We start from the raw sequence: 19677 nt of genomic DNA, 5'->3' as shown, positions 1-19677 counted from the left end.
CAACCCCAGAACACAGGAAGAGGTCAGAGGTCAGGAGCTGGCCAGAGACTTTCATCGGGAGGTGTCTGCTGAAGAGGTCCCAGCTTTCCATCCCTGTTTGTCAAATGCATCTATGTCCAGTCCTCCACATGCGCTCAGATACCAAACACCAACCAGCCAGGATTTCAGCACCACCATACTCGGTGCTGACTCAGGGAAGCAAGAAGGCCACCTTCTCACATGGTCAATGGGAGTGCAAAGGAAACAGATTTTCTTGGAAGACCATCAGGCAAAATGCAGCAAGAGTCCTAAAAATGCACCACTGTCTGACCGGTGATTTCAGTGAAGGGGTGTTAGCACTGGTGCTATTTACGACAGTAAAAAAAAAAAAAAAAAAAAAAAATTGGGAACAACTTAAATATCCAACAAAAGGGGTTTTGTTATCTGGGTCATAGTAGATTCATGTGAAGAACATTACACTGCCGGTACAAAAATCACATTTGAAAGTCTTCATGACACAGAAGCCTGAGACAACGATAGGTGGGAAAGCAATGTTTTCCTCATTTTAAAGGCAGAGCTTAGTTTAAAGGGAGGAAGCACTCGCTGCCATGCGATCATCGGGTGACCGCAGAGGGGGAATCAGAGAGAAGCTCAAAGCCTTTCTGGAGGCAGTGTTTTCTGCAAAGCCTGAACTCCAGCTCCTAGTCAGCTAATGCCTGCTGTTGGTCACCTCCTCCTCCCGTGGCTAGGCCCCAGCCCCTCAGGAAATGCCCCCACTGTCCACGTCCGGTGGACCCACGTGAAGGGGGCAAGGCCTTGAGCTACTCACAGTTCTGTGACATTCTTGGGAATGCCCTTGGGCAGGGCCCGCAGGTGCTTGTTGCTGCATCGGACCACGGTGTCCAGGCAGGCGCACTCCTGTGGGCACTGTGGGCGGGGCAGGCAGCCCCCCTCCTCCTGGCCTAGGGAAGAAGGCACAAAGCCCCTGTCAGGGAGGGGGATGGGCCGCTGTAGGGCCTCCTACAGTCAGGGCCACGCTCTGGGGCCTCTCAGAACAGAAGACCCCTCTGACACTGCCTTGGCCGTCAGTAAGTCTCTGCACCACACCTCCCCTCAAGCCACCACCACCACCAGGGATGAAGCCCCCTGGAGCAGTTTTGAGGTTAAAATAGGTCTTGAGTTGATCTCTTTCTCCTCAAAGTCAAAGTGGACCTGGTCAAAGTAGAACAGGAGGATGGCCGCACACCATCCCATCCCCGGAGTGCCTGCTACTCCGGGCACTGGATCGACATTGTCTCCTTAACAGCACAGTCAGGGGTGCAGCATCGTCTCCTAGAATGCAGGCATGAGGAGGATGGAGACCTGGGCCTCTTTTCTCCTCTTTTTTCACTAATAGAGCCCAGTGCCTAGTGCAGTGCCTGGCACGCAGCAGCCCTCAAAACAGATGAGTTGAGTGAATGAATGAACAAATGGATGAATTTCCATTTTACTGAGGTCTGGAGACATTAGGCAACTTGCTTGAATCATAAAGTGGGTCCAAGGCAATGCAGAGTCTGAGCCCAGGTCTGGCTGCAGCAAAATCTGAGCCCTCGATACCACACCATCCCTTCATTGATTCATTCATCTATTCAATAAATCTGTGCCTTTCTTTCTGCTGATTGGGTGTCAGAGAGATTATAATATCACCACGGTAGGAGTTCTTGAGGACACTGGGATGCTGGTAGAACATGCTCCTGGGTGACAGTGACCATTGGTTATGCAGGTCGCCTGTGTGCAGGCCCCACATGATAAGGGTGAACTCACTGAATCCTCAAAACAGCTCTGTAGTGAATGTGTTACTTACTATTAGCCCATTGGAGCAATGAGGAAACTAAGGGCAGAGTGGTTCAGAAACTTGCCCCAGCCTGGAGCAAGCAGCCTGCCTCCAGAACCTGCTCCATTGGCCACCAGGCTCTCAGCAGCAACATCTTAGAAATATTCACATCCTTTCACCCCTAGGAAGCTATTCTAAGGGGAAGTGGAATATATACGTAGGGAGCATCTACAAGGGTGCTCCTGGCAGCACGATGCATTGGAGCGGGACTTGGGAGGTTGTCTGAATGCCCAGCAGCAGGGGGCTGCTTACATCAATTGTGGTACCTTCCAAATAGCGGTCCATCCTGTTGAAAGGTTTTCACAGGTGGCCCTGCAAGATCCCCTGTGTGCCACACTTGTGCACATGAGCACACAGCAAAGATCTGGAAAGCCACATAGCAAATGTCGACAGGAGTTATCCAGAGTTGGGGCACGGGGGCCGGGGGGTAGTGGGCAAATCAGTAATTTTTCTTTTTTTGAGACAGATTGTCATTCTGTTGCCCAGGCTGGAGTGCAACAGTGTGATCTCAGCTCACTGCAACCTCCACCTCCTGAATTCTAAAGATTCTTCTGCCTCAGCCTCCCAAGTAGCTGAGACTACAGGCATGCACCACCACGCCTGGCTAATTTTTGTATTTTTAGTAAAGAGAGGGTTTCAGCATGTTGGCCAAGCAGGTCTTGAACTCCTGACCTCAGGGATCTGCCCGCCTCGGTCTCCCAAAGTGCTGGGATTACAGGCATGAGCCTCCCTGCCTGGCCTGCCAGTAACTTTTTAAAATTCTCCTTCTGGTTGTCCTTGGTTGTTGTTTTTAAGGAATGAGGATGCATCTCTTTTGTAAAAAGAAGGATAAAAGGAAACTGTATCTTGGAAAAAATAATGCTTCCAAAGGATAGTTAATGGCATGAGAAAATGCCCAAAATATATAGTTAGGTTTTAAACAAATCAGAATTTTTTAAAAAGACTTGCAAGCTATTATTATATAAATTAATAAAATATATATGTAAATAGTATAGACTTTTTTTAATTTTAGAAGTCAGAAGCAAAAGTATTCTTAGAGAATTCATTAATTTTGTTTAGAAAAATACCCTGATGGTGTTTCTTGGGGTGAAAGTCAAAGCTCCCCACTGCCACATGGCCTGGCCAGGCCAGCTGAGGGTGGAGCTGCCATCGGGAGTAGGCTGCAGGGGGTAAAGGGCAAGAAAGGGAGAGACCAGGGAGAAGGGAGGCACCTTAGCACCCAGAAGCGGAGAAGGAGGCTGGAAGCTGAGGTCAGTCAGGGAGAAATTCCCTGCGGCAGGGTGCTGAGAGACGCTAAGGACAGGATGGGTGCACTGAGAAAAATCTGCTTCCTACAGTGACCTTTCATGCTTGGTGCTGTGGGGAAAAAATGAGGGACAGGGCTACCCTGAAAAGTCCCAGGTAACAGGGCATTGGAGCAAAGAGTGACCAGGGTTTCCTACATATGGGGGAGGGGACTCAAAAAGGTTCCATTGCATATTAAGATAAGGTGACCCCATGAGTCTAGAGCACTTAGGGACAGCCAAAAGGCAGGTCTGAGTTCACCAAACTTACAGAAAGAAATTACACTAAAATGGGAACTGTTTTCTCTGAGCGATGGGATAATAGGTAAAGTTTATTTCCTTCTTTTATCCATATTTTCCCATTTTTTAAGGATAGGAACTTTATTGCTCTTATAACCACACAAAGGCACCACCAGGCAGGGGCGTCTCCTCGCCTCTCCTGAAAACAGGGCCTCCCCTTCCCACCTAACCTCTCCTCTCAGGGGCATGCCAGGGGGTGCTGCGTGTCCACTCCCATCTTCCTGACCTGCCCCACCCCGCTGGTTGGACCAGGGCGTCCTCTCCCTTGCCACCGGGAGGCCACGAGTTACCTTCCTCACACCTGAAGTCAGGGAAGGCCACGTCCTGCAGGGGAATCTGCCGCAAAAAGTCAGGGTTCTGGCACCGTGGGTTCCCCGTCACGATCTTGCGCTTCCGTAGCCAGCCTCCTAGCCAGGCCAGCTGGCAGTTGCAGTTGAAAGGGTTGGCCAGGAGATTCCTGGAAGAGGCAGGCCAGGCGGCCATGGAGACACTCTGCCCCTCTCAGCGGTCCCAGCAAACCCCTCCTGTCCACCACGGACACACGGCCACATGGCCACACGGCACTGTCTCCCAGACCACCACCCATCACCAAGAGGACCGGCTCTCAGGACTGGAGGGAGACTTCGAAATGTGGAACCCACGTTTCAGCAAACCACGAAGACCCAGCACCCCCAGGGTGAGCGCTTTCAAAGTGGCTGCCCGAGAGGACCATGGCCTTGGAACAGTTGCTCCAGAGCCCCCGCCTGCCTGTCCTGGAGGCTGGACTCACAGCGTGGAGAGGGACTGGAGGGTGTCGAAGGCCCCTGGAGATACGGTGGTGATCTGGTTGTCGTAGAGCGAGAGGAGCCGGACGTTGCGCAGGCCCGTGAAGCTGTCGTTGTGGATGCAGCTGATGCGGTTGTTCCGCAGCATTCTGGGAAGGAGCGGGGGGAGGGAGGAAGGGACCCTTGCTGCCCTGCCAGCCATCCACCTGGGCCACGCAGCTTCGGCCACTGTGGCTCGTTCACAGTTCTCCTCCATAGGCCGCAAGCCACAGAACCAGGAACACACACCAGCCAGGCCCCGGCCAGGTGAGGCGAGTTTTACACACCTGTGCCCACTCCAGACCCGCCCCCGCCTCTGAGAAGCCTCGAGGCTCTGTCTCCCTCTCTCTCTGCCACTGCCCCGGCCCCCATGCTGGCCTCGCCTCCATGCCCTGGGTGCCCAGAGTTCCTGCCCGTCTTTAGGCCACGCTCCACATCAGTGCCCGGGAGACTTCCTGAAACCTAATCCATCATGTCACTCTCCAGCTTAAAGTCCACTAACAGTCTCCAACCTGCCCACCAAGTCATGCTCGAGCTCCTTACTGTGACCTGAGACCATGTCCACCCAGACCTGAACCATCTCAGCCCTGGCACCTGCCTGCCTCCCTAGAGATGGACCAGCCCTCAGCCTGTTACACCGCTGTGACAGTTTTCTAGAATACTCTTTTTCCTCATCTACATCTGGAAAAGCTGCTGTTCATCTTCAAAAACTCAGCCCAAGCCTGATGCAGTGGCTCAGGCCTGTAAAAACAGCACTTTGGGAGACCAAGGATTACTTGAAACCAGGGGTTTGAGACCAGCCTGGGCAATATAGCGAGACCTTGTCTCTACAAAAAAATTTAAAACTTAGCCAGGCATGGTGGTGTGCACTTGTAGTCCCAGCTGCTTGGGAGGCTGAGGTGGGAGGATCTCTTGAGCCCAGGAGTTCAAGGTTACAGTAAGCTATGATGGCACTACTGCACCCCAGCTGCCTGGGAGACAGAGTGAGACCCTGTCTCCCTAAACAACAACAACAACGATAACAACAAAAACCCAGCTCAATTTCACTTGCCAACCAAAAGTAAAAACAAAAACCAAGACAACACAGAATAGCCAACTCACAAAAGAAATTAAAATGGCTTACGACATTCACAAAAATGTTCAGTGTTACTACTAACCAAAGACACTTACGCAATATTGATTTTTTGCCTGCCAAATTAAAAAAGAATGAAAAATATAATAATCATCATCATGACATCCAGGATCTGTGACAGTGTGAGTGACTGGGCACTTCCACACACTGGCAGGAGATGCCTTTGTACCTCCCTGGAAGTGCATTTGGTGAGATGTAGCAAAATCCCCAAAATGACACTTTGTGTTTTCACCCGACTACTCCATCTTTAGGAATTCCTAACGAGAGTATTATCATGCATTATACATGAACTTCACGATAAAGATATTGTCACAGAATGAATGTGTTCCCCTCCAATCCCTATGTTGAAGTCCTAATCCCCAGTGTGATGGGATCAGGATGGGGGGTCTTTGGGAGGTGATGAGGTCATAAGGGTGGAGCCCTCATGAATGGAGTTAGTGCCCTTATCAAGGAGACGCCAGAGAGCTCTCTCACCCTCTTTCTACCATGTGAAGACACAATGAGAAGTCAGAAGTCTGCAACCCAGAAGAGGGCCCTCTCCAGAACCCGTCCATGCTGGCACCCTAGTCTCAGACTTCCAGCTTCCAGAACTTCTGTTGTCTATAAACCTCCAGTCTGTGGCACTTTGTTATAGCAGCCTGAACCCACTAAGGCAGGTATCAATACAACATTGCTTATAAATAAAATAGAAACAGCCTACATTGCCAATAATTGTATAATACCTAGTCATTCAAATTGATGCGGAACACTTTTTTTGTATTAGGAATTAAATGTGGAATGGCAAAAAATTTTAATATGTAATGGTGCTCATATTAAGTTTAAGGAAAAAGCAGGTTACTAAATAAAATGTACTATTCCATTAGAATATTTCTGTATGTGTGCATGCAGGTATGTATGTATGTGTGTATATGTACGTGTACGCAGGTTTAGAGATATGTAAAAGCCTGGAAAGACAGTTGTTTATACCAACAATTAACAGTGGTCATTTCTGGATAGTGATGGGGTATGGGCCCCTCTCTTCTCCTCTGTCCCTATCTAAGTCTTCCTTGGAAAGAATGCAGCTGACTGGACAGCCCCCACGCCCACATTTAAGGACTACTAGGTAAGCATAAAGAAAAATGAGGCAGCCTATAGGAACAGCCTGGAAAGATGGCAATGCTCTATTCACAGGTGAAAACAGCAAGCTGCAAAACATAGTGCATAATAAAATTTGCTTTTTGTAAAATAAAGGAACGAAAATCCACAGGGAGTCCCGTCACCCATTCATTTACTTCTAAAAATTCCATGAGACATGCTCAGAGACAAATCTACATCCTGCTGCAGATTTGGGACTTATACCCGGGCAAGTGGCTTCCTAGAGCTGTGGTGTCCAATATAGGAGCCACTAGCCACATGTAGCTATTTAGATTTAAATGCATTAAAATAAAATGAAATTCAAAATTCAGTCCCTCAGTAGCACTAGCCACATTTCGACTGCTCCACAGCCACATGAGGTGACTGGTCTGGACAGCGTAGACATGAAACATTTCCATCTCTGTGGGAGAGCTGACGGACTGCCCTGTCTATGAGACACGATACACACCCTCAGGATCATCTGAAGAGCCAGCCCTGCTGGGGCAGACGGAGGGGGTGTCCTGCATCATGGAGGAGCAGATGACCCCAGGATCCCACTGAGCTCCAGATTCTGGTCAGCTCAGGCTGGGCTGTGGGTTATGGGATCCTAGCATCTCAGGGACAGTGCAACATCCCTGCTCCTCCTATCTACACCCACTGAGTCACCTTGGCAAGGTCATCCAGCCCCTCCTGCCTGCAGCAATGCCAGCCACTCCTGAACTCATGCTGTGCTCTTGCAGCCTGACCAGCGGGCAATGGGAAGGGACCCGTAGGAGGGCCCACATGTCTCCATCACTTGAGGCCAACCAGGCATTGGCCCCATGCCCCAGGGTGCAAGAGAACAGATCTCACCATAGAGTTGCCAACTTGATTACCTGTCCCAACACAGTCAGGATCCTCAGTTCTCCCCACCCACTTGCAAGCTGGGCCCAGGGGAGGGGCTCCTCCAGCCTCTCTCTTCCTTTCCCTTGGCTTCGCCTACCTCCTACAGCTGGCCCACCCTGCTCCCCAGCCCTGCACACTCACAGGGTCCTCAAGCCATCCAGACCCCGGAACATGCCGCTCCGGATGGACTCCAGCTGGTTGGCAGTCAGGTGCAGCTCGCTCACAGAGGCTGCGCCCTCGAAGGCCCCATCTTCAATTTCTGACACCTTGTTGTTGCTCAGATTGCTGGGGGAAGAGGCAGGGGGCGAGGATTACATATGGCCAGCAGCCAGGAGCTCAGGCTCCTCCCTTTCTGCAGGCAACACCCCCACACACAGAGTCCTGGCCCCCCCAGTGGGAGCTGCCCCCACCCTGGCATTTCCCTTCTCCATCCCTGGCCAGCATCCCAACAGACACCTTCTCGCCAACGGGTAACTCACATTTTCTTCAGATGTGTAAGTTTTTTAAACATCCCAGTGGCCTCCAGGATGGAAATCTCATTGTTATTCAATCGCCTATAAGAGGCAAGAATGAACTTGCACATTCACAAATGATGGACATTTCAAATCCCTTCCAAACTGAGAATATTTGGGACTCAAACAGAAAAGACTCCCAGAAGAATTTATCTGGCAAAGCAAATTGATCCTATTTCAAAGGAAGGCTGGGCCTAGTACTGGGAGAGGATATGAATGGGGATATTTTTAACATCAAAAATGCCATGAAAAATTTACAGACGTAAATGACAGATGCTTGCAGGCATCTATGCACATAGACATATGTGTACACAGATTCATATTTTTAGATAGAGGAATAAAAATAAAGAGTTTTGGAATCATGTCCCCCAGAATAAGACAAATGCATTGCTGAGAAAAGCCATCCCTGATTCAGGCTGGTGACCTGCCCTGAGTGCCAGAGACTGGCATCTGCTTCTGATGGGTGAGGGGGGCTGTGAATGAAGCAGAGGGCAGCAGGGGTGGGGTTTCTTCCTGCCCAAGCCAGCAGCTGGCATGTCCTGAGCCAGAGGCTCCAGTGGTTCAGCCCCAGACAGGGATGGACCAAGAAAATCCTGGAGTAGGCCAAGGAGGGTTAGTGGCAGTTAGGGACGGGGAGGGCTGGGGGGCCAGGGACCCTCACAGTTCGGCCGTGGACTGGGGGATGCGCTCAGGGATCTTGGTGAGCTTCAGGCTGGAGCACTCCACCACGCTGGCCTCACAGCGGCACTTGTGGGGACAGACCACGTCGCTGTTGCACTCGCTGTTCAGCTGGTAATCCTCCGTGCCTGCCATGAGAGGGTGGGGGCGGGGGCTGAGGGGTCCGGGGCAGGCTCCCAGCAGTTTGGGTCAACCAAGGCCCCCAGCCTGCCCACCCACTGCCACCATTCCCGCCAGGCTGGCCTTGGTTCCCCCCACTCTCCTACCTGGAATGAAGTACTGCTCTTTGGCTGGGGAGAGAAGCAGAAATACCATAATGCAGGAATCAGCCAGGACCTGCAGTGACAGCCCAGGCCCCAGCCCCACTAGTCAGCTGAAGGCACCCCAGACAGGGCTGAGGAGCCCGTCTGCCCAGTCCCTGTGTGCAGAAGGGCGAGCTACAGAGCACGCATGTTCCTTGCCCAGGCTGACAATGGGGGTGTCGCATCCAGTTAAACCTCTTGCAAGGAGTGCCAAAACCATCGCACTCTCACTTGCAATGGTACATGGTGGGGACTGTGCTAACTTTACAGGTGGGGACGGGGTACAGGTAGCATCAGGACCTTGACCAGGATCTAGGCTTAGAAGCTGCCCCACACTGTCCCCAGCCAGATGCCACGTGCACTACAATTGCTAAGGCTGTTTCTGCGTCCCAAAGCCTGGAGGAGGTTCCTATCTCACTAGGGAGGGTTCCCAGGCCTCCTGAGTGTCTTAAAAGGCTCGACAACAAAGGCATAAAAGAGAACTGGCTGAAAGTGGAGGGACCTGAGTCCTCTCTCTGGGACTTTCGGCAAGCCTTGCTTCTTCCCTAGACCTCAATAAAATGAGGTGGGACTGAACTACCATTCAGATCAAGTCTAGAATTTTGGGCCCACACCCTCCAGCCTGGGTTCACAGTAATGAAAGACACCTTTGTGGGAGCCATCCAGGAAGCGTCGGGGGCCCCTGAGCAGGCTGAAGACAGACAGACAAGCAGACAGGTAGGCAGGCAGGCTGGTAGGGAAGCAGGTAGGTGGACAGGTGGGCAGGCAGGTAGGTGAACAGGTGGGTAGGCGGGCAGGTATGCAGGTGGACAGGTAGGCTGGTGGGCAGGTGGACAGGCAGGTAGGTGGACAGGTGGGCAGGCAGGCAGGTACCTGAGCACCGGAACTTCTTGCTCTTGATCTGCCCGATGCGCTTGTTGGCGAGGCGCCGGGGACTGGCACAGCGGGCCCCACTCGTCTCGATGGGATTGGTGCGCAGGAAGTCTGCCAGCCACTTGAGGTTACAGTCGCAGATGAAAGGGTTCTGGGCCAGGTGCCTGTCCAAAGCAGGCAGATCAGCTATGAGAAACAAGGGCTGCAAACCCGCGCTGACCTCCACCTGGACAGGGCCTCATTGTGGCTGGGGCCAAGGAGGCTGCCTATGGCCTGGAGCCCAGGGTCAGCCACGGGGTGAAAGGGAGAGTGGGGTGAACCCCCAGGGTGCAGCCACCACCTCAGGAGAGGTCCTGCCAGCGCACTACAGGTGAAGGGTCTCTGCCACCCAGAGCTTCCTGCTGTCCCTGTCCTAGTCCCCATCAAGCCTCATTCTGTCCCCTCTCTTTCCACTCACCTTTCCCTCCCTCTGCCCTGGGACATTTCACGAGCATGAGCGGAGACAGGAAGGACCCAGAGACTGGCCAGAGCACCCCTGGCCTTTCACAGGCAAGGAAGCCAAGGCCCGGAGAGGATAACAAAACCCAGGCCTGCAGGCGCCCAGGCCACAGCCTCTGACTCTCCCCAGTGGCCATGGGCCCTGGTTTGTCCCCTTTCCTTCAGACTCAGGTAGCAGCCTGTCTCCTATAGAGAGGGATGGGGCCGGGGTGGCAAGGCCTGCTGGAGTCCCTAGGCTTCACAGGGAGTCACCATCCCCACCCCAGGCCACAGGAGTGACCTCTCCTTGACCATTTTACAGCTGTCTCTCAACACAAAGGAAACTCAGAAACCACGACTGAGCAGCCCCTTGCTGGGGAGTCACTCAGATTCTCTCGCAGGCTGCCTGTGTTGTCAGCAGGATAAATGTGGGGATGGTGGCGGGGAGCAGATGGCCGTGATGGGTTGCTGTATGCGACCCCATGCTGGCATGCCCACGGGTGGGCTCTGACAAACAGCGGGTTCAGACCAGCCACCTCTGAGCCACCACAGCACTGGGCATGCCCTGCTCATGGCTGTACAAACCAAGGCAGCCTGGGAAGAGCATTCCTACACCTGTCCTGGCTCTGGAGAATCACTTGAACCCGGGGGGCAGAGGTTGCGATGAGCCGAGATTGCACCACTGCACTCCAGCCTGGGCAACAAGAGCGAAACTCTGCCTCGAAAAGGGAAAAAAAAAAGAAGTACGGGGAGACGGAGCAGCAGGCCAACTCAAAGAGACTTGCCCTGCCATGGCCACTTTTCCTCCATCTAAGTGCCATCAGTTCAGGCCATCTGACTTACTGGTCTCAGCCCAGGCCCCTGCAAGGGGCTGCGGAACTCTCCGAGCAGATGAGTAAACCCTTGCCCAGGGTCTGCGCCCAGCTCAGCTCAGACCTTGGCGGTGCTCTCTGCTATCCATCACCTCCTGGGCTCTGCCCTCCGGCCCCCGGTTGGGAGCTGGGTCCCTGCCACCTCTCCTTTGCAGTGTCCTTCCCTATTTCTCGCCTGAGTTCTTGCTCCTCTCAGCTCCACCAGGTGGACCAGGCCCCTCCCACCTCTTCTGCATCCAGCTCAACATTTATTTCCCCTTTTAAACTTTTAGTTTGCACAGAGGGGATGTGTTTGCTGATATCCTGGGGGCAGAGTTTGTTGCTAATTTAAAACATACCTGGATTTAAGGACTGCTTATGACTCCTCCCCAGCTGCCCATCCACATCTGGCTGTGCCTCAGTGCCCCAGCCCCTGCCTGAACCAATTGCTTCCCTTTATTACCATCTTGGCAGAAAACTGTGTAAAGTCAATCCAATTGTGTTGTTTAGGCATGTATTGAAATACTCAAGGTGTGTGGTGTAGAATATCTCCTTTCTAAAAACAGGCTGTGCCAAAAACAACCTATAAAACTTGAACCACCCACAGAGACAGGTGGCTTCTGTATAAACTTTAGTATTTTATACAAATTAGAATTTTTAACAGTTTCAAAGAGCAGGAAGCTGGAAAGGGAAAACACTCAGGAGGAAGAAAAAAAATTCGTTTGGGAAAAAATAATCGTGTTAAAGGAACACCCAAAAACGTGCTGCATATGTGGCCACACAGCTGTCTCCCTGAACAGTTCTGGCAGTGGAAGGAAAGGAAAAGAGGACTAATTCTCAGTGTCTTTCTAGATATATGCATTAAGGAGTCACAGCTAAAAATCTTTGGAGGCAGAGGCTCAAAAGCATTAGTCATTAGGGAAATGCAAATTAAAACCACAATGAGATACCACTTCACACCCACTAGGATGGCTAGAATCAAAATGCAAAAAAAAAAAAAAAAAAGACAAACAATACCAAGTGTTGGTGAGGATGAGAATGAGAGAAATTTGGAGCCCTCATAATACACCACTGGTGGGAATGTAAAATAGTACAGCCACTTTGGAAAACACTGGCAGTTTCTTTAAAAAAGTTAAACATGAATTTACCATATGAACCAGAAATTCCAAAAGAAATGAAAATGTTGGCCGGGCACGGTGGCTCACACCTGTAATCCCAGCACTTTGTGAGGCCGAGGTGGGTGGATCACGAGGTCAGGAGTTCAAGGTCAGCCTGACCAAGGTGGTGAAACCCCGTCTCTACTAAAAATACAAAAAGAATTAGCCGGGCATGGTGGTGGGCGCCTGTAATCCCAGCTACTTGGGAGGCTAAGGCAGAGAATTGCTTAAACCCAGGAGGCGGAGGATGCAGTGAGCCGAGATCGTGCCACTGCACTCCAGCCTGGGCGACAGAGCGAAACTCCATTCAAAAAAAAAAAGAAATGAAAATATTGGTCCACACAAAGATTTGTGAGTGAATATTCACAGCAGCATTGTTCTAATATCCCCAAAGTGGAAACCACCCCAAATGTCCATCACCTGGAATGGACAAGCAAATTGTGGTCTATTTACACAATGGAAAAATTATTTGGTGATTGAAAGGAACAAAGTACTGATACATGCTACAATATGAATGAGCCTCAAAAACATTATGCTAAAGAAAGAAGTCAGTCACAAAAGATGGCATATTGTATGATTCCTTTTTTTTTTGGAGTCAGGGTCTCAGGCTGTCACCCAGCCTAAGTGCAGTGGTGCAATCAGCTTATTGCATCCTTGAACTCCTGGGCTCAGGGAATCCGCCCACTTCAGCTTCTTGAGTACTTGGGACCACAGGCATGCACCACCACACCTGGCTAATTTTTAAGAATTTTGTGTAGAGATGGAGATCTCACTACGTTGCCCAGGCTAGTCTCAAACTCCTGGCCTCAGGTGATCTTCCCACCTCAGCCTCCCAAAGCACTGGGATTACAGGTGTAAGCCACTGCACCTGGCCTGTATAATTCCATTTTTATGAAATGTTCAGAAAAGGCAATCTACAGAGAAAGAAAATAGATCAGTGATGGCCAGCAGCTGAGTCTGGAAATGGGGACAAGGGATTTGGAAGGGAAGGTGATGGAAATGTTCTAAAGTTGAATCGTAGTGATAGTTGAATTCTAGAAATTTACTAAAAATCATTGAATTGTATACTTAGAACAGGTGAACTTTATGGCATGTAAGTTATACCTCAATAGAGCTGTTTCTTTTTTTTAAATGTTAAATCTCTTGGGGCAAGTAAAACTGCAGCAAAATCAATACTGTTACATGGCACTTGGCCACAGATCTTGGAGCTACGGACAAATCAAACATGATTTGGTAAACTTAAATCTGCTCAGGTTTAATAAAATAAGACTCAGTCAAGAAACTGAACCACTTGAGGTTGTAATAATAGTACCTGAGAGTACCTTGGATTTATATTTCTTTTATTCTTGTTCCAAATTGTAGTTCAGTTGTTAACATCTAATAGATGTGCATGAAAGTTCAGTGTTGCTTTACAGCCTTCAATAATGAGTTCTGTTCTTACAGAGAAAGCACAATTAAAGGGGCAGCTAAGTAATTTTTTGGTGATGGTGAAGAGACGCCTGAGATCAAATTCCTGTTTTACCAGATGTTCTGCAACATTGGGTGTGTCACATAACCTCTCTCAGTCTTTGTTTTAAGTAAAATCAGGATGATAGCACCTACCTTCATAGCATCACTGTAAGTATTAAGATAATACATGCAAAGAACAGTGGCTCATATGAGTCTCTCATTCCCATTCCCCATCCCCAAGGTTTTCCTGTATGTGAGTCCCTGGCCAGTAAATCTCCTTAGCATGTTTCTCTCAGACATTCTGCCAGCTGCTTAAAATGGTCCACCTTGCCAGTGTCTCCCTGTACCCTCTAATTTCACATACTTGGCAAGGTTTCCCCATGGGGCTTCCTCTTTGTCTCCCTGGCTATAAGTAAATTAATTGGGAGGAGTTGGGCTGCAGGCAAATTTGTGGGCTTTAATGAGTTTGTTTTTGTGGCTGACATCTCTGGTGATGTGCAGAGTCCCCAGGGGTCACGAGCTGTACCTTTTACTCAGCCTGTTTGGAACCTATCCCAATACCCCATGTAGATGTTATCTGATGAAGAGCACTGCCTGGCATAGACAGGGGCAGGGATTACAGCGACAACAATGGACACAATAATATTAATAATTGATGCTCATTAAATGCACACCACAGAACCCACAAGTCAGCACATCCCATCTAACTGCAGGCTCAGAATTAAAGATGTAGAATGAAGGGGACCATTTAATTGCCTAAGTTTAACCACACAGCAGATGAGAATTTTCCTTACGTGGAAACATTCCAGTTAAATATAAGGATTCTGTTTTAAAGCATAATCACAACTGCATTAGAAATGAAAAAAGAATGTTAGAATTCTGATATGGTTTGGATGTTTGTCCCCACCAAATCTCATGTTGAAATGTAATCCCCAGTGTTGGAGGTGGGGCCTGATGGGAGGTGTTCGGATCGGTGTTCGGGATTCGGTTGAATTTGTATCAGTCTGCTTTTGTGTTTCTATAAAGGAATACCTGAGACTAGGTAATTTATAAAGAAAAGACGTTTACTGGACTGAGTTCTGTGGACTGGAGGAGTATGGCACCAACCTCTCCTCAGCTTCTGGTGAGCCTCAGGAACCCATCATGGCAGAAGGCAAAGCAAAAGGCTAGGCATGAGAGTGGATCCCTCATGAATGGCTTGGTGCTGCCCTCGTGATAATGAGTGAGTTCTTACTCTGAGCTCATGCTAGATCTGGTTATTTAAAAGAGGATGGCACTCCCCCTCCCTCTCTTGCTCCTTCTCTTGTCACGTGACGTGCCTACCCTTGCTTTGCCTTCTGCCATGATTGTAAGCTTCCTGAGGCCTCACCAGAAGCCAAGCAGATGTTGGTGCCGTATATGTACACCCCAAAGAACTGTCAGCCAAGTAAACCTCTTTTCTTTATAAATTACCTAGTCTCTGGTATTCCTTTATAGTAACACAAAAACAGACTGATACAAATTCAAAATCACCATTTCAGGATTGCTAATGAATTAATGGGTTCAAGCACTGAGATCAATGGCTGTTTTTATTACAAAAGGGAGACAGCCAGACATCTGTCTGCCTTCTGATGGGAAGTCCACAATCCCATCTATAAAATCATCTTGCCAAATAAATCAGTCAAAACTGAACATGACCAAGCTCCTAGATCCAATTTTCAATCTGAGGGACATAGAAAGGACAGAGGAACATGTGAAACTACACCACAGGGATGCAATCAACAAAGTCTAGACCTACAGAACTAATGATGCAGTGTCTTCAACAAATCAATTACAAGGAAAAGAGAAATGGAGAGGACACATAGATTAAAAGCAACTTAAGAGGTACATCAACAACATAAACCAACATCAGCCAATTATATTGCACAGGCTTTATTTAAATCCTGATTCAAACTACTAAAAATTGCATAACATTCCAGGTGTGGTGGCTAACATCTGTAATCCCAGCACTTTGGGAGGCCGAGGTGGGTGGATCACGAGGTCAGGAGTTTGAGACCAGCCTGGCCAATATGGTGAAACCCCATCTCTATTAAAGATACAAAAAATTAGCCAGGCGTGGTGGCGGGCACCTGTAATCCCAGCTACTTCAGAGGCTGAGGCAGGAGAATCACTTGAACCTGGGAGGTGGAGGTTGCAATGAGCTGAGATTGTGCCATTGCACTCCAGCCTAGGTGACAGAGTGAGACTCCGGCTCAAAAAACAAAAAACAAAAACAAACAAAAAAATTGCATAACATGTAAGAGACACTTGGAAATTTGAAAACTAATTAGATACTCAATGATATTAAATTAATTGTACAGGATTGGAAGCTGGGTGATGAAAACTTGGGGGTTCACCATAGTACTCTTTGTTTTTTTTTGAAACAGGGTCTCTTTGTTGCCCAGGTGGGAGTGCAGGGGGTGTGACCACAGCTCACTGCAGCCTGAACCTCCTGGGCTCAAGCAATCATCCTACTTTAGCCTCCCAGGTAGCTGGGACTACAGGTGTGTGCCATCACACCTGGCTACTTTTTTAAAAAAATTTCTTGTGGAGATGGGGTGCCCAGCCATGTTACCCAGGCTGGTATTGAACTCCTGGGCTCAAGCAATCCTCCTGCCTCAGCCTCCCAGAGTGTTGGGATTACAGACATGAGCCACCATGCCTGGCCCACAGTACTACTCTTAATCTGCTTATAATTTTCCACAATAAAATATTACAACAAATTACCAGATTTATTGCTCCCTAATTTTTTATTCACAGTCACCATTGTCATTACTGTATTTCATCTGATTTAACATTATGAATTGTAAGAGGCACTACTATTTTTTGTACTATCAATAAAGAACAAAATGCTGCCAACTAAGTGATGTACCACTGATTATGACATGCATCCCAGTTTCAGAGCTGTTAATGTGGAAACAACATGTGTCTCAGAATCAATGCGGTATATTATCATCATCATCACCATCAATATTATTGTTAGCTAGAGCCAGCATTTATCAAGCACTTGTGATGAGCTAAGCTTTGTACAAACATCCTCTTTAATCTCATAACAACCCTATGGGAAGGCGTCCCCATCTTATGGATAAATAAAAATGAGGCCCAGAGAAGCTGCCCAGAGTCACACAGCCAATAAGACGCCTAGGTGGACTTTGAACCTTGGATGGTCTAACCCAGGTCTGTGTCCTTCCTCTGTAAGAGGCCACCCCCAGTGAGCACAGCAGCCCAGAGTCGGACAGCTGCCTGTCCCTGGAGGCTGCAACTTCCCCCAGGCCTGCCTGCTGGGAGGGGAGAAGAAGAAGGCATCAGAGCACTCACAGAGTCTGGATGGCCCGCAGGGAGGTGAAAGTGCCCTTGGCAAGGCTCTGGATCTTGTTGTCATACAGGGAGAGCAGTGAGAGGTTCTGCAGGTCCTGGAAGGCATCGGGCCGGATGCAGTTGATCTTGTTGGCATTCAGGAGCCTGTGGGCAGAGCCAGGACCAAGTGGTGAGGAGAGAGGCTCGACATGAGACTCATCTCAGGTCCTGGGCACCTTCTTTGGTCCCGGCCTGCGTTATTACAGGGAGGAGCCCACTGGAGCAGGCCCAGGGAATCTGCCCTCTGGATGTCTGCCCCACGGAGAGGGGCCCGGAACTCCGACTGCCTTCTCCATGCACAGGGACATCTCGGTCAACCCACTCTTCTCTCTTTCCAAGAACTGCTAGAGATGCCCTATGGGATTCTGGGAAAGCATAGAGCCACCTTGTGAAGGCATTTTTGGGGGGGCTCCTCCTCCTTCCCAGAGGTCCATTGGGTTCCCCAGGCAGCTGAGTTGGAGCATTTGTGTTCTATGCCTCTTGAGCCCTGGGAGACAATCCTTGCCTGAAAGTTCATGGTTCAAGGAGGCCGAGCTGGCCTGGGTGTCCCCCTGCAGGAGAAAGCTCTGTCCCCAGCCACACCAAGCTCCTCAGGAGCACGGGCCGAGTCTCAGGAGCCTCTCTGCTTTGGCATCCTGTGAGCAGCTCTGAAGCTGCCTCTACCTCCCTCTCTAGCCTCTGCAGAGCCCTGGAGCCTTTCTCAGCCCTAGTGGGTCTGCCTGTCTTCCAAGCTCATTGTCTCAATTGAGTTCCATACCCCAGAGACGCCTAAAGGGATAGTCTAGCAGGCCAGAGGAATGCTGGCCCTTCCCTGGGTCCCACCCAAGACACCCAGGATTCGTTCTTACAGGAGCTGTAGGGTGTATAGCCCTCCAAACACACCGCGGGGGAGGTCTGTGATCTTGTTTCCATAGAGGACCCTGGAGAAAAGGCAGCAGAGAGGAGGGTTAGAGGACAGCCCACCAGGGCGATAGCACAGCTCTGCAGACGGCCCCAGCTCAACAGCGCTGCCCCTAAGCCATTTACATGGAGCACATCCTAATGGTGTATATTTGTTATAGCAGCTTGTCCACAGATGACAGTAAAGTGTCTTAAGAAAGGGTTGCCCGCTTCTGGGCATAAAGTGCCCTATGGGCTAGAGATGCCCCTGACTCCAGTCACTAACAAAGCAGCTCCTGCTCCACCGCCCTCACACGTGGACCCCACAGAAGGCTGCAAAGGGGCGCTTCCTGGGAAATTCATCTGGTCCAGAATCCAAAAGGAGATTGTTGAGAGAAGAGAAAATCCCATGGGCAGGAATAATTAACATATTTTCAGAGAGTTACAGGAAAAAATAGAATGCCAGACGGCACATGCAGTGTGAGATCTGGATGGTGGGACTTCAAGCATTTTTTTTTTTATACTTTGGCATTTTCAAAGTTTTCTGCATTGAGCATGAATTCCATGTATAGGTTTTTTAAAAAAACAAAAGTTCAAAAAAACACATGTAGACATAGGTGGGTTCAGGAGGACAGTGAAAACATCCAGGAGGTTTGGGGAGGGGGGTTGTATGCCATTCCCAATATCATAATCGGAGCCCACAAGCTACCCTCGTAAACGTTCAAGCTGAATAAAAAGTCCTGGGTACTTCCTCTTCAAACATGGCTTCAAGGTCATTCCTGGAGTGGGGCACAGCAACAGCAAAGGCCCTGCAGTGGGAGCTGTGTGTGCCTGTCCTGTGTGGACAGGTGACAGGGCCAGTGTGGCTGGAATGGAGGAAACAAATGGGACGGTAGGTTGGTCTTTACCCAGCCAGCATCAGAAAGCCACTGAGATAGCATCAGATTCCCATTTCAGAAACACCCCTCAAGCTGCTGGGTGGGAAATAGAGCAGAGAGGGCAAGAACTGAAGCAGGGAGGCAAGGTCAGGGCTGGCCGAGGTAGACACTGTTGATGGGGTGTACTGGAATCATCCACGTTCCTATATGCAGGGAGGTGGCTGTGACCAGGTACCCATGAACAACAGAAACCCACTTGGATGGGTTATTCACTTTTACCTTTTTAGACTGCCATGTTCCAACTTAGGAGAGCTTTATTCACTTCTCAGAGGAAGGGCCCTGCATTTTGGCAGGCCACCTTCAGAATCTGATCTCCTCAGCCAATGACAACGATCCCTCAGCAGGCTGTCACGTATAGCTGTGTAGGGTGTACACTGCACAACCTCAAGGGTGCCATTCACAATTGGACCCACCCTCTACTTGGACTCTGCTTCAAGAAAAGATGGCATGCACAGAAGGCACTGAGCTGGCAGGCTCCCACACTCCCCGGGGGAGTTTCATTTTGTTGTACTTGCCAGGCCTCTAGTCTATGCCAAGCATGAGTCCTGTGCTGCCAAGGAGCAGGTGAAAACACTCATCCCCTAGAGTAACAAATGGCCCCTCCTACAGGGAGCTCGCCCAACTCCAGGGTGCCCTGAGTGTGCTCTCCGTACAGACAAAGTGCTGTAGGACCTCGGGAGTGAGGCGCTTGGTGAGTGGGAGACGGGGGTGCTTCACTACCTTTTGTATGTTCTATTGACAGACTTCTCCAGTAGAGCCTGAAGGAAGGGAAATACTGGAAGGAGGAGCGGGCAAACACTGTCCTAGCAGCACCCACC

At 49.8% G+C, this 19677-nt stretch overlaps 1 protein-coding gene across 2 annotated transcripts in view; it reads right to left on the bottom strand.

The window, feature by feature from the left end:
• The window catches only part of SLIT1 (slit guidance ligand 1), a 192343-nt gene that overhangs the window by 41219 nt on the left and 131447 nt on the right, over positions 1-19677 (bottom strand). For both annotated transcript variants that reach the window (XM_055253653.2, XM_055253673.2), the window contains 10 exons: positions 17891-17962; positions 17004-17147; positions 9734-9897; positions 8825-8848; positions 8542-8686; positions 7848-7922; positions 7510-7653; positions 4205-4348; positions 3726-3892; positions 809-941 (listed from right to left, as the gene is read on the bottom strand). In XM_055253653.2, the coding sequence (XP_055109628.2) occupies positions 809-941; positions 3726-3892; positions 4205-4348; positions 7510-7653; positions 7848-7922; positions 8542-8686; positions 8825-8848; positions 9734-9897; positions 17004-17147; positions 17891-17962 (1212 nt within the window). The remainder of the gene's footprint in view (positions 1-808; positions 942-3725; positions 3893-4204; positions 4349-7509; positions 7654-7847; positions 7923-8541; positions 8687-8824; positions 8849-9733; positions 9898-17003; positions 17148-17890; positions 17963-19677) is intronic.

The sequence above is a fragment of the Symphalangus syndactylus genome, chromosome 2, assembly GCF_028878055.3.
Source record: "Symphalangus syndactylus isolate Jambi chromosome 2, NHGRI_mSymSyn1-v2.1_pri, whole genome shotgun sequence".
In the NCBI taxonomy this organism is placed as follows: Eukaryota; Metazoa; Chordata; class Mammalia; order Primates; family Hylobatidae; genus Symphalangus; species Symphalangus syndactylus.
This window is presented reverse-complemented; position numbering and strand designations above follow the sequence as displayed.